The 14749-nt window shown below is 56.0% G+C and overlaps 1 protein-coding gene across 6 annotated transcripts in view; it reads left to right on the top strand.

Annotated features, from left to right (window-relative positions):
- The window catches only part of CELF5 (CUGBP Elav-like family member 5), a 49892-nt gene extending 37994 nt beyond the window's left edge, over window positions 1-11898 (top strand). For 4 of the 6 annotated variants that reach the window (XM_073887219.1, XM_025861303.2, XM_073887222.1 and 1 more), the window contains 8 exons: window positions 728-874; window positions 1514-1655; window positions 1745-1891; window positions 3390-3452; window positions 4030-4113; window positions 6921-7064; window positions 9111-9278; window positions 10578-11898. In XM_073887219.1, coding sequence (XP_073743320.1) covers window positions 728-874; window positions 1514-1655; window positions 1745-1891; window positions 3390-3452; window positions 4030-4113; window positions 6921-7064; window positions 9111-9238 — 855 coding nt within the window. In that variant the 3' untranslated portion in view covers window positions 9239-9278; window positions 10578-11898. Of the gene's footprint in view, window positions 1-727; window positions 875-1513; window positions 1656-1744; window positions 1892-3389; window positions 3453-4029; window positions 4114-6920; window positions 7065-9110; window positions 9279-10577 lie in introns of those variants that run through there. The other 2 variants (XM_073887218.1, XM_073887220.1) reach the window with 2 other exon arrangements.
- Window positions 11899-14749: the final 2851 nt, after the last annotated feature.

The raw sequence follows: 14749 nt of genomic DNA, 5'->3' as shown, positions 1-14749 counted from the left end.
GGACCAGCCAGGTACTGGGAGTAGCCCTGCCCTCCAGAAGGAGCTGCTAGGAGCCACATCGCTGTACATAAGTGTCTGAATCTGCCACAGGGAAGACAGGCCTTAGAGAACCAACTCTCCTCTCAGCTGTTCTCAAAAACGGGTGTGAGGAGCAGGGTAGCCTCAGAGCCTGCTGTCCCTTGCATTCTGGGCTCTGGGGCCTCAGTTTTAGTCCTGGAGTGGCAGGGTTCGGCTCACCGTGAGGTCAGGCTTTCACATGCACACAGCTGACCAGTGATGGGGCGCATCAGGGAGTGAGCTCTCCAGCAAAGGGGGCATGTTCCCTCTCTGATGGTTGGAGTCTCAGCTGTCCTTAGGTGTGAGTGACAGTTATAGGGTCTTCCACTTGGGTCTCCGTTGTTTCTCCCCGCCAGTTGGACTCTCCATTTTTGAGAGTGTGGCTGATAGTCAGGGTCCTCTACTGTGCCCCAGACGCGACCCCCTGGGCTCGGATGCCCCACCTGTGCCCACAGGCGGCTGCATGGTCAAGTGCGAGACCCAGGATGCTAATCTGTGAGCTGTTCTCGCTGTGACGTGCGTGTCCTGCAGCTACGGGCACACGGGCAGGACCAGCAGCTGCTGACATCTACGGTGCTCCCCCCGAGGGCCAGAGCTGGCGCGGTTCCAGGAACCCCAAAGTCCTGGCTACCTCCCTCCTTTCCCTCCTTGCTTGCTGCTGCCACTGTAGGGTGCCTCCTCCAGCCTGGTGGTCAAGTTTGCCGACACCGACAAGGAGCGAACACTGCGGCGCATGCAGCAGATGGTGGGCCAGCTGGGCATCCTGACGCCATCCCTCACCCTGCCCTTCAGCCCCTACAGTGCCTACGCCCAGGCTGTGAGTGACCCCAGCAGTTGCACTTCTGTCTCCAGCAGGGCTCCCAACACCACTCTGGGGGTCCGGCTCAGTCTCTCTCTCCATCCATGCTCTGTTGGCGGTTCTGCCTCTCTGCTCATCTTTCTGTATCTTGCCCAATCTCTCTGATTCACGATCCTATCCTGGTCATGGTTGAGTCCCCAAATCCAGGCTGATTCCTGAACCCCCACCCCCAGCTGAACCCCCAACCATGAACTGAGCCCCAGGCCCAAGTTGAACTCTAACTCTGGACTGACACGACCCCATACTTAGCCCCTAAATCTAGGCTGGGTCTCAAACCCAAAAGGAGCCTCTAAATCGAGACTCCAAACTGAGACCCAACCCTGGCTGGGTTCAATGTTGGCTGATCCCTGATCCCAAACCAAGTCCAGATTCCTGACTCAGCCCTCATCTCAAGCCTGAGCCCTGATCCTAGACTGAGCCTTGATCCCATGCTGAGCCCCAATTTCTAACTGAGCCCGGACCCCAGCCTGAGCCAAGATAGCCAGTCTGACCCCCTCCCCTCCCAAGTTACTTGAGGACCAGGCCTCCTCCCATGAGTCATGACCTCAGGGCAGGTGTCACCCTTATTGTGCACGCTGACTCCCTTTCCACCCCCAGCTCATGCAGCAGCAGACAACGGTCCTGTCCACGTCGGGCAGCTACCTGAGCCCTGGCGTGGCCTTCTCACCCTGCCACATCCAGCAGATTGGCGCCGTCAGCCTTAACGGGCTGCCTGCCACGCCCATCGCCCCTGCCTCTGGTGAGAGTCCGCCAGGGGCCTAAGGATGGGTGGGCAGGGCAGGGCCAGGGCCAGGCTCAGGCTCCCCATGGTGCTCCTCCATTCTGCAGGACTGCACTCACCCCCCCTGCTTGGCACCACTGCCGTGCCCGGACTTGTGGCTCCTATCACCAATGGCTTCGCAGGTGTCGTGCCCTTCCCTGGGGGGCACCCTGCCCTAGAGACTGTGTATGCCAATGGCCTTGTGCCCTACCCAGGTAACTGGAGTGGTCCCCTGGGATCTGGGGAGGGGGCGGGGAGGGTGTCTCTGGGACAAGCATGAGTTCCTATGCCATGGTCCCTGGGAAACAGAGGGAGTCTCAGCTGAACAGATGTGAGCTGTGAGCACAGAGAAAGTGCTGTCGCAGGGTGGTTAAAACATGGGAACTTTATATCCAGACATTTCTGGGTTCAAATTCCAGTTTGGTGGTCCCGGATGGTCTCTGTGAGTCTCTGGGCCTCAGTTTCTTCACCTGGGAAATAGGGCAGATGACATCAGTCATCTCAGGAGGTTGCACTGACAATGAAATTAGCATGTCAAATGCTTAACACATCGCCTGTACCAAGAACAGCACCATCAATCTTAATTATTAATCATCACTATTTAGGAAGATATCAGTACCCATATTCATTCATGCATCCATCCATTCAGTATTAGCCATGCACCGAATTAGGCTGGGCCCTACCTTTGTGAAGCAGAGGTCCCACCTTTCCCGACCCTATACCACAATCCCCAGGCAAGCCTCCTCCGACACCTTGCCTAGGTGAAATCATCTGCATTTCCACCATTGAGGAGAATTTATTTTTATTTTGAAATGATTGGAACTCACAGGGAGTTTCAAAAATAGTACGGAGAGGTCCTGGTCCCTCCAACCGAGCCCTCCGCCCCCCAAGCTGACAGCTTACATAACCCGAGCACATTGTCGAAACCAGGAAGCTGACATTGGTACAATACAATTAACTCAACAGGAGTTGGACACCTTATTCAGACTGCACCACTTTCTGTGTGCACTCATATGTGTGTGTGCACATGAGGTCTGTGCCATGTTATCACAGGTATAGGTTTGTGTAACCACCACCAAAATCAAGACACAGAACTGCTCCATCTCCATGGGGTGATTCGTTCATGTGACCCCTTTATGGTCACCCCCCCCACACACACTCCCATCCTCTAGTAACCTCTCTCCATTCGAGCAGAATCTTTTGGCTGAAATCTCCCCCCTGATGCACCAGCTCTAGCAGTCTGGACAACCTCTCCCCTCCCCTTACCTCCTCCCCTGGGAGCCATTGGGAGGTCACAGCCACATGGGGGATCCACGGGGTGTCTGATGAGTGAGGCTTGGAGTGGGAGAGAGGGAAACGGATGGGGGTGGAGGGTGATCAGGAGCAGAGGCCTGAAGTCCTGGAGAATCCAGAGAATAAAGAGGAAGAGCGAGGGGCTCCGGATGGGGACAGAGAGATGGGGGTGATGGTTAAACCTCTCTGGAGTCCTGTTCGACTTCTGCCATTTCCTATCTGAGTGGCCCTGTGCCAGTTGCTTCACCTCTCTGAACCTCAGTTTTCCTGTCCATAAAATGGGGACAATACCTGTAAAACGTTTATGCAGAGGTGAGGCTGGGGCAGATGTTTGTTGCTCTCCTTCTGGGTCCTAAGTATCGGGGTTGGATGGCAGATCTGCTGCCCTCGTCCCACTCAGCCCCTCCGTCTGCCCCGCAGCTCAGAGCCCGACCGTAGCCGAGACCCTCCATCCCGCCTTCTCCGGAGTCCAGCAGTACACAGGTACGCGGGCAGTCCGGCCCAGCCTCGGGCGTGGCCCCGCCCCCTTGGCCCCGGCTTCCTTCCTGTCTAGCCCCTCCCCCTTAGCCACAGCCCGCTTCTGGCCCCGCCTCTCAGGGGGCCGCCCTTTCGTTTGGCCTTCCCTCTTGCACCTAGCCACGCCTCCTACTTCTGGCCCTGGCCCAATCCCAGGCTTTGGCCCCACCCCTCCTCGTCCCTTGCAGCGTCTGGTCCCGCCCCTCATATCCTGCCCCGTCTCTGCTAGGGCCCCGCCCTCAACCATGGCCCTGCCCCTCAAGCTCTGGCCCCACCCACTCTGATCTTATGTGGCCTTGGCCCCTCCTCCAGGCCCGCCCTCGGTTGTGGCCACGCCCCCGCCTGATGCCAGGCGTTGACCCCACCCCCTCGTGGCTCTGCCCCGCTCTTCGCCGGGCCTTGGCCCCTCCCCTAGGCCCGCCCCCCGCCGCGGGCACGCCCCGCCTCCCTCCCGAGACCGCCGTGGCCCCGCCCCCGCCCGCCCCGGGCCGCCCACCGGCCTCACACCCGCCTCCGCCCTGTGTCTCGCTCCCGGTCTCCGCAGCCATGTACCCCACCGCGGCCATCACGCCCATCGCGCACAGCGTCCCCCAGCCGCCGCCCCTCCTGCAGCAGCAGCAGCGAGAAGGTGAGGGGGCCGCGACCTCCCCTGGGCGCCAGCCCCGCCCTCTGACCGCCCCCTCCACCTCCAGGACCCCGGTCCTGACCTGGCGCGCGGCCTCGGGGAACCGCGGCTAAGAGCGCGGCGGGCTGGCCGGACAAACCTGGGTTCGAGTTCTGGCGCGGCCCATGGGTGTCCTGGGGGAACCGAATCACCCTCTCTGAGCCTCGGCTCCCTCCTCTGGAAAACCCCCAGCCGCCCTCTCCAGGACTGGACGATTCTCTGAGTTTTTGGAAAGGACGTTCGTCTTGAGGTCGGGCAGGGGGGCGGTGATGAGGTATCTCAGGGAAACTGAGGCCTCGCCAGTAAAGTGGAGAGAGGGAGGAGTTAGATCCTGGAGTCCGACAGCCGGAATTCAGATCCACCCAGTTCTGACTGCGACGTCATAAGGAAAGCTGCACTTCACTGCCCCGTGCCTCAGTTTCCTCTTCTGCAACAGGAGCGACCATCTGGGTCAAGAGGCCTTACTAGGAAGGAGGCAGGGCCGTTCCTGACACACAGTGCGGCGCAGCACCCAGGAAGGCCCTTTCCCTCGCGCATCCAGCTAGTGGGGTGGGGAGAGGTGACCAATTCGCCCCATGGCCAGGGGAGCTCCGCAGTTGGCCTGGCCTGCAGACCGAGTTCTTTGAGGCTCTGCCCCACTTCTCCCTTGCCCTTGCCCCTTGGAAGGGGGGCACTGCCAGGATACAGGAGCTGAGCTTTGGGAGGCGAGCCCTAGGCTGAGGGGTCCCCAGCTCCGCCAACCAGCTGTTACCCCATTCTCTGTCAGATTTTATATTTCCAGGGGGCTCTGTGGTTAAAGTCACAGAAGAGCCGGCATGAGGACTTGGCAGTGCCGGCAGCTCCAATGTGACTTTCAGTGACCTCCCGGGACCCCCCGGGCGGGCCAGTGCGAGCTTCAGAGAGGGCCCAGCTGCCTCGGGTCACTGTTTTGTGGATGGCTCGGACCTGGGTGTCTCCCTCCCCAGTCCCTGCTCCAACTTCCCTCCACCTGGGCTGAGGGTAAAAGCTGGTGCAGAGGCGGTCAGTGCTGCTGTTAACTCACGACCAGCGCTCTGGAGAGTGCCCATAGCATGCAGAACAATCTGCAAGACTCCTGCTTGCACCATTCCAAACCTCTGTCCGTGACATGTCAAAGCAAAACTAAAGATAGAGCCCTAATAAAAATGGTAGCACGGTGTTATGCACGTGAGCAGGTTAAAAAAATACGCTCAGTGTGGCATTTTATCCTGGCACAGAGCTCAGGTTTGCGCGTGGAGGTGGCATTGATGGCATTGATGGGAAGTGTTGTCGCCGTGGGCTGCTGCGAAGTGGCGGAAAGAGACTTGTCTGAAGTCAGGCGGGGAGTCATAACCCCGGACGGACGGGGATGCGTGTGGCTCACAACACACTTGGGGAGCTGAGGGAGTGATAGGCGTTCCCGCTGTGAGTGTGTTCTCCTGAGGTCCGACTCAGCTGGGTGCGGCCTTCTGCATTCACCCCGTGTTTCTCGGAGATGAGATAGCACACAAGCACACCTAACATTTGTGTTGCAGTCAAGATTGTGCGGTCGGAATCAATCACGATGATCGCATTGGGACACACTTGCATTTTAAAAAACAAGCGCTCTTAGAGCTGTGGACCTAATCAGGAAGGTGAGGGTTGGATGTCAATGGGACACTGGACAAAATCCAATCTTGGATTTTGTATTTCCTGGGGTGGAGAATACTCATTTCCAGGCCGAAGGGGATTCTTGGTGGTTGGGAGGTTCCCCGCGTTTTGTGGGGGCATGGGAGAAGGTCATCTGTTGGTTTGGGATTAGGGGCAGGTTTGGAGACTGTTCATGGCTTCAGATAATGAAGGTTTTTAAATTTGATTGTTATTTATAGATTTTACGTGACCTGTGCATTGGGGATTATTTGGGGATGGAATGGTTTTGAGAGTTAGCTGTGCTTTTTACTTTTGCAAAAGTATTTCTGGTTGGTACAGTATATCATTTTAAAATTCCCAGGTGGGGGCCGGGGACGCCTGGCTGGCTCAGTCAGTAGAGGACACAACTCTCGATCTCACGGTCGTGAGTTGGAGCGCCACATTGGGCATGGAGCCTACTTAAAAATAAATAAAAATATAATAAAATTACCAGGTGTTTTGGGGACTAGACAATTTTTTTTATCTTACTTGATTTTATTTTTGTGTTGTGTGGGTTTTGAAAATTATTCAAGGTTTGGAGGATTATCCACGGTTTTGAAAACTAGATATTTGGGGTTTGGGACCAGAGGATGATTTGTCTTACTTTATTCTATGATCGTCGGACTTGTAAAACATGAACATTTTATTTTAAAACCAGTCTTATATTTACAGAATTAGTGCATAGAGAGAGCAGAGTGTCCGCATACCCCACATACAATTCATCTGATGTCGTAAATGGTCTGGAGTTTCCAGTGTAGGGATTTTTCAGGGGTTTCCGGTTGTCTGGGATTTGGGGATTGTCCAGGTTCTGGCATTGAGGGATTTATCTCAGTTTTGTGGGGAGGCGCCATCTGAATTTTGTAAATTATCTGGGACCTGAGGATCATCAGAGGTTCGGCATACTTGAGTGTGGGATTAGACAGGCGAGGGTAAGCACGCCCCGCCTCCCCTCCCCGCCTCTCCACGCCCCTGCTTCCTGGTGTCACGGGCACCCTCCCCCAACAGCTAGAGATGCCAGAGGTGGGCTCCAGTCCCGCGCCCCTCCCCCAGGGGGGGTCCGCCTCCTCTCCTTGGGGGCTTTATGTCTTTCTCTCCCCCACCTGCAGGTCCCGAAGGCTGTAACCTGTTTATCTACCACCTCCCCCAGGAGTTTGGAGACACGGAGCTGACGCAGATGTTCCTGCCCTTCGGCAATATCATCTCCTCCAAGGTGTTTATGGATCGGGCCACCAACCAGAGCAAATGTTTTGGTGAGTACCTGCTGCAGGCACCCCTTCCTGCTTGCCAGCCCCATCCCCAACTCCGCCCGCCAAGGAACAGGGGCGTGGGAGGGTGTGGTCCAAAAGAATAACATTTAGAAGTTAGAATGAGCACTTATTAAGCACCTACTGTGTGCCAGGCACCATGCTGGGTGCTGGTACAGAGCAGTGAAGGAAGCCAACAAAATTCCTGCCTTCCAAAGCTCGCAGTCTTGCTGCACTGCCCAACAGAATTTTCTCCACCCGCGGAGGTGTTCTCTACACCTCTGCTGTCTGAGCCGTCAGCCACACGTGGCCACCAGACACCTCAAGTGTGGCAGTTCAACCACAGAAGCGAAGTTGTAGTTTTCACAAATCTAAATCTAAATTACCACCTGTGGCCAGCGACCACGGAGCCAAAAAGCACAGGTTTACAGGTAGGAGGTGGGAATAAACAAGGCAGGACATAGGCCAGGGGCTTATAAATGGCATGAAGAACACCATCACCATCTACTCCTAAGGACATAGAAGCTGGTATGCAGGAGGTGATGTTTCAGCTGAGACCCAAATAATGAGATTTCCCAGCCCCAGGACGTCGGGGTACAGGGTTCCGGGCAGAGGGAGCAGCACATGCAAAGGTCCTGGGGCAGAACTAGGTCTGGTGTGTTGGAGGGCCAGCCAGGAGGCCCATGTGGCTGGAGCAGGGTGAGTGAGGGGGTGAGAGGGAGGAGGAGAGGGCAGGGTGGGGACAGGGCAGGGAGGGGATGGGGCAGGGAGGGGACGGGGCAGGTCGTGCGGGGCCTTGGATGCCTCCAAGTCCACACAGCAGCAAAGAGGCAGCACCTAGACTAGAACCAGTCTGTGTGACTCTAAAATGTGGACTCTTAATCCCACCCTGTTGTATTCAAAAGGCCAACTCTTGCCTATTTAGTAAGCGCCTCCTGTATATACTCAGTATCCAACCATGAAATAGAAGAATTGCCCCAATTTAGCGAGGAAGGACGAGAGGCACCGAGTGGTCAAATAGCACACTTGAGGTCACACCAGTAAGGGTCCCTGCCCACGCCCAGGCCCCTCCTCAGCATCCTGCTTGCGGGACGAAGGAGGCAATGTGTGTAGAGGAAACCCCTCAATCCCCCTCAACAGTGAGGAGTCCTAGGTGTTCTCTGAGCCTCAGTTTCCTGATCAGTATGGCGGGGGGCAAGTGTTAGGGGAGATAAGAGATGTGAAGACGTCCCCCCCAGCTCCACGTTCCCCCGTAGCTCCCCAGTGGGCCCCTGCAAGACCGTTCAACCCTGCCCCACCGTCTCTCCACCTGACCCCCCACCCGGCCTCTCACACAGAGCTCAGGGATCCCCGCCTCAAATGCTTGTGCATGCAGTCCCTTGCCCCAGAGGGCCCCTGGCCCCTGTGGCCTCCACACCATCCCAGGAAGCCTGTGAGGACCCAGAGGGGAGGGGCAGGAGCAGGGCAGGGTGGCCTGGGGCAGCAGGTGGAGGGATTGGGGCTGATGGAAGCTTGAGGAGCGCCAGGCTGGGATGTTTCCGATTACCTGGTAGGAGTGGGGGGAGATAGGGGTAGAGAGAGACAAAGGTAGAGAAAGAGAGATAAAAGGCAGAGCGAGGAGACACAAGGACACGCGCACAGAGACAGACAGAGTCCGATGCACGGTCCAGATCCCAGATGGATAGCGGTTAGCATCCAGGGTCTGGAAGAAGGCAGGCAGCCACGATGGGGAGGGAGGGAGAATGTGGCCCTCCCAGGACCCCCAGAGGCCCCACCTGTTCCCTCTGTGGGAAGTCTCAGCAGAGCAGACCCCAGGTAAGGAGCAAGCACCCCGTCCCCAGGGGCATGTAAGTCCAGAGGGTGTCAGAACCAGGCCCCGGGCTGCTGTGTGTGCTCTGGCACGCCCTCCTAACTCCCTGGGCCCATCTGCCCCTGCGAGCGCACACCCCCGCCCCCAGGACCCCGCGAGCCGGGAAGCCTGGGCCGCAGCACCGGAGGACGCGGAGGACGCCCACGTTGCCCACCATCGCGGGTCCACCCCGGTCTCCGCAGGCTTCGTGAGCTTTGACAACCCGGCCAGCGCGCAGACGGCCATCCAGGCCATGAACGGCTTTCAGATCGGCATGAAGAGGCTCAAAGTGCAGCTGAAGCGGCCCAAAGACCCGGGACACCCCTACTGACCGCGCCCACAGCCGCCCGGAGGCTGCGGGCCTGGCCCAGGTGAGCCGCCAGGCGGCCCCAACCACACCCCGCCCCCACCCCGTCTTGGCCAAACACCCTCTCGTTCTCCAAACCCTCCCCAGCCCCGGGGGATGCTGCTGGAGGCCACGAGGAGCCCCCAGGTTGGGTTGGTGAGGACAGAGCTAGACCAGAGTCACCCCCCATTCCCCCTTCGGTCAGGGCTGGAACAGAGGGTGTAACCAGGGTCCAGGGGTGGTTGGGGAATCCTTCCAGAAGAAGGCTTTGAAGGATGAATAGAAGTTCGCCTGAGAGGCCAGGTTTGGTCTGGGGTGGGGTGGGCTCTGGGCAGGGGCTTCTGTCCTGTGTCCTACAAATCTCACAGCTGGGCCCCTGTCATAGCTCCTTATTTGGTGTAATTCGTGCTCAGTGGACTGGTGAGAAAGTGGAATGTTTGCCCTGCTCACCAGCATGCCCCGCCCCCAAAAAAGATACCCCCAAACACATCCCCAAGAGTGTATTTTGCCATCAGAGAGAACAGCTTTATCAACAACTAAACACCTTCTTTGGGGAATGAACAGTGAGCCTAAGGGGCCAGTGGGGAGACGTAACTGACCGCAAACCTTGACGAGCCTCATCTGTGGAATGGGTTCGTGAAAGTCGCCTCCCGAGAGGCAGCAGGGAGGATCCGCTTGGGGATGCGGTGTTTTCCCAGCCGAGCCCAGGACCCGCCACCTGGAAAGCTCTTGATCATTCGTTTTTTTCTTTTTTCGATCACGAGCGCCGTCGTCATCAAAGCGCTGCGCCTGGGGTCTGGCGCGAAGTAGGTGCTCAGTTAGGGGCTGCGCATGCTTTTCAGACCCTGTCAAATCAGCACCCACAGATTCGCGGGTATTCAGTCGCGGGATCAGGCAACTAACAGACGCCCCATGCACCTGAACACTCTGGGACAGCAAATCCTTACTGAGCACCTACTATGCGCTAGGCTCTGTTTCCAGCACTTGGGGACACAGCTGTGAATGACCAGAAAGGGGGCGGGGGTTGCGGGGGGGGAGCTGCCTCCGTGGAGCTTCAGTGGCAGGGTTCGGGGGAGGGGAGACGAGAATAAACACAGCTCTTGGCCCCAGGTTGTGGGAGGAAATGGGCTCAGCGACCCAAAGTCCCTTCCCAGGTGGTTTGTTGGCCTCCGAATCTGGAAATGGACTCTGTCTCCGAAAAGATAGGGGCCCTTGGGTTCCCAGAACCCAGCCTGGCCAGGGCAGGGGGTACGGGTGGGAGGCGATGTCGCAGGCCAGCAGGCCCCACATCACCGCACCCTAACGCCCCTCCCTTCTCCGCCAGGTGAGGGGCCTTCCCACCCCAGGAGGGCTTCCCGCTTCCAACCGATCCCGGACTTTTCCGTAAATTACAACCGAGTTTGGACACCAGCCCTCCCTCTCCCCTCCCCTCTCCCCTTGCCCCCATCCCCTAATGTGAAACCCTACTGAAGGCCACGCGGAGCGGGGAGGGGGCTTCGTGGTCTGCCTCAGCGCTGGGGGGAGGGGGCTCCTGAGTTGGGGGCCGAGGGGTTCACCGCCCCCCTCCTTGGTGGCTCCCCAAACTAAATCACAACTTTTCCTATATATATATATGCATATATATATAGAGCTATAGACAGTATATATATTTTTTGAGTATAGATCATGGGACCAAACTTTTCCGACTTCCTTCCATCCAAGAGAAGGTGACCCTGGCCCGGTCACTCAGCAGGGACATAAGAAGGGCTGAGGATGACCGGGCGGCCCAGTGTCTCCCCATCTCCCGCTGTCATGTCAGACCAGGGCACCAAGAAGCACTGGGAATCATCAGCCAACGCGATATACCTCCAGGACTTTGGGCCCCTGCTGCCGACGGCTCTCGCAGGCCTTTGGGCTCAGCCAGCTCGAGTGTCCCTGGTCTTAGCTGCAGCTTCTGGAACCCCTACCCCCCCCCCCCCCCCCCGGCCCCCCCCCTCCCCCGATTTGGGCAAAAAAGACCCCCCCCCCACCTCCCCCCGTCATAGCCTTACTCATGTGACCAATAGCCCTTAGCTTTCCGTCAGGGGCAGACGGGGTCGGGGGAGCCCCCCGCCCCTCGTGCCCCCTCCCAAGGGCAGGCAGCCACCCTCCCTGCCTTCGGATCACCAGCCTGGAGTTCACGATCTCATGACCAAGATTGCCAAGCGCGTTGGACAAGCCAACCTGCACTGGCCCAGCACCCCTTTACCAGAGATACCTCTACAAATATTTTTTTTTTTTAATTTTGGTCTTTCTGAGCAGATACAAAGAAGAAAAGAGAACAAAATGGGGAAAAAAAATCAGACGACAGTGGATTTTTGTTTCCTAGTTGGGGCGGGGAGGGAGGTCTTGCGGGGGAGTCTCTGTATAGCTACTCAAACCGTGAAAACCCACTTTGAAGCACAGAGTCAAGTTCGTTGGACGTCAGTGGGGCCTCTTGCCAAGTGAGGCACCAGAGAACTTAATAAGCTCAAGAAAAAAAAAATTTGTAAAGAAAAAAAAACAGCATTCCCTTTTGTTTCTACCAAAATGTGTTGACTGACCCAGAAAAAAAAACAAAAAACAAAAAAAAAACAAAAAAAAAAACCCAAAGAAAAAAAAAAAAAAAAAAAAAAAAAAAAAAGAAAGTCCAAAAGGGATTTGTTTCGATATTCCAGAGTTTGATAATTGTTCCGAGACACTCTAGCGTGCCTGTGTCCCGTGCGTCTGCGTGTGCAAGCGCGTGCCCAGGGGCCACGAGGGGGCCTCGTCCGCGTCCCCGGCACCCGCCAAGCCCCCGCCGGGCCTGCTTGGGAGTGCGTGGTGGCGTGCAGTGGCGTGTGTCCTTCTGGTCCATGTTTACCGGCTGTAAATACCATTTTTATACTCCACATCGAAGACCTACGTGATTTGTACGATGTACTTTATTTCTGCTACGAGTAATTTCATGAAGTTTCAACTTGCAAACCGACTTTTGGAGACAAACCGCCACACACACACACACACATACACACACACACACACACACAGAAAAGGAAAACGAGAAAGGGACTTAGAGGGAACTTTGGGTTGACTTGGTTTGAATTTCTGGCTGAAGAGATCCTTGTCACTGTGGCGTGTTCAGGTGAGAAGCTGCAAGCATCATCTTAATGTCCAAACGCCTCTCTTTGGTCTGGAGAAACTGAAAGTTTATTTAATAAAAGTTTTACTTGCTAAAGGACTGGGTCCTCCCTTATTTGCCCTCTCCTCGTCAATAAAGACCGAGCGCGTCTGGCCCGAGTTACCTGGGCAGGAGGAAAAACCCAGATTTCAAGTTAGGGGATGCAGGAGGAGATATTCCGAGAATACTCCCGTGACCAAGATTCCCTCTGATTCGTCCAGAAGTGGAGGAGATAGGACTCTTCCTTCTCCAGGAGAGCAGGTGCCTGTGATGGCGGATTCACACGCTCATTCAGTCTGCAGACACCTGCCGAACCCTTCTGTGCGCCCAGGTAGCCCTGGTCTCTGCCCCTCATGGAGGCGGCCCCACGGAGCAGAGACTCTACAATATGCATTTTCTTTAAGTCGAGGTAGAATTCACATAACATAAAAGTCACCGTTTTTACCATTTTAAAGTTTATAATCCAGTGGCATTAAGCACATTCACAAGGTTGTGCAGAGACAACGTGTGCCTAATTCCAGGACATTCTGACCCACAAAAGCAACCCCATCCCCGTGAACAGTCGCTTCCCTCTCCTCAACCCCCGGCCCCCACGAGCCCCTTTCCCCTCGGTGAATTAGTCTCTTCTGGACGTGTCACACACGTGGACTCACACCCCGTGTGGGGGGCAGCGCATGTGGGTGCCTCGCTCCAGCACCTCACACAGAACAAGGCCAGTTGGGGTGGGAGCTGGAAAGCTGAGTCTGAGTCCACCTGGAAGGGTTTTCTGGGTGGAAGGAACAGCCTGGGCAAAGGCTCAGAGGCTGAGATGTGGAGGTTGGACGGTCAGCCAAGATGCAGCACTGGCTGGAAAGGCAGATGTAGAGGTGGGAGGGACTCAGCTACAGAGGGCCTCTGGTGATTAAGCAGCTACCAAGTGCTGGATTTCGTCCCCACCTTCCCAAGGCCCCAGTCAAGGAGGAAGGGGGGCAAAAAAACAAGTGCACAGCCCTGCAGGAAATAGTAATTCCAGAGGGTGCTACAAGTTGTAACTACAATGAGATGAACCAATCTGGGCTATTGTCTTGAGGGTAATGAGGAACCACAGAAGGGCTTGGAGCAGGGGAGAGACATGATCCTACTTGGGTATGAGAAGGACACCAGGGTGACCTCCGTGCTGCTGCTGGGTTGCAGATATGCACTCTGGAAGATAATGTGGCAGGACAATAGTCCTACCAAGCGTTTACTAAGCACTTATGATTTGCCAAACATTGTTTCAAGCCTGAGTCATACACAACAGTAGCCATTAACTGCACGTAGCTATTTACAGTTAAATCGATTTACGAAATTATAAATTCACTTGGCCAAATGAAGCCACATTTCAAGGGCTCAAGAGCTGCACGTCCATCACTGCATGAAGTTCTTGTGGATAGCATGGGGCTGAGCGTTTCCTATGACTTAACTCACGTAACCTGCCATCACCCTGTGATGGGTGTCCTGATGACAGCCCCATTCTAGGAGTTACTACCAAACTGAGGCCCAGAGAGAGTAAGTGGCTGCCAGAGGCAGCTCAGCAAGAAGGGAATCCTGGCCCTCTGCCTAGTTTTTACCCACTTCCCTGCAGTACGTAGTGGCTAAAATTTAAATATATTAGATTGTAATTCAAGTTATTATTTGTAATACTCCAACTGAAGCTTTAAAATGTAATTCAAAGTTGTTGAGCATTTGGAATGTACATCCTTACAAGACAGCAGTTCTGGTTGGGTGTGTCCACGGAGTGAACAGGCATATGCTTGACACGGCCAAGCCCTGCTGTGATGTCAGTGTTCTTCCGGGGGGATAAGCTAAGTGACAGGCAGGGTGTATCAGTTAGTTATTGCTGCATAACAAATACCACCCCCTGCAATTTAGCAGCTTAAAGCAACACGCGTTTATTTTCTCAGGGTTTCTGTGGTCAGCAATCCAGGAGCAGATGTAGCTGGGTGGTCCTGGCTTGGGGTCTCTCATGAGATTGTGGTCAGCACATAGGCCAGCCGGGGCTGCCTCATCTGAAGGCTGGACCGGGGCAGGAGGAGCTGTTCCTGCCAGCGCCCTCGCAGGGCTGCTGGTGGGAGGGAGGCCTCAGCTCCCCACCATGTGGGCCTCTCCATGGGGCTGCTCATGACCTGGCAGCTGGCTTCCCTGTGACCCAAAGGAGGAGTGGGGGAGGGACAGAGAGAGAGGGAGAGAGGATGCTGCCTTCTATGGTCTGTCTCCAGGTCACACACCATCACCTGTGCCTCATCCATGTGGCTGTCAGAGAACACAACCCTCTCCAGACCACATCACCTGGGATGAAAAGAGATTTGCAGAAAAGTACA

Source organism: Callorhinus ursinus, unplaced genomic scaffold, assembly GCF_003265705.2.
Source record: "Callorhinus ursinus isolate GAN/ISIS: 27379988/994484 unplaced genomic scaffold, GSC_fseal_2.0 scaffold77, whole genome shotgun sequence".
Lineage (NCBI taxonomy): Eukaryota > Metazoa > Chordata > Mammalia > Carnivora > Otariidae > Callorhinus > Callorhinus ursinus.
This window is presented reverse-complemented; position numbering and strand designations above follow the sequence as displayed.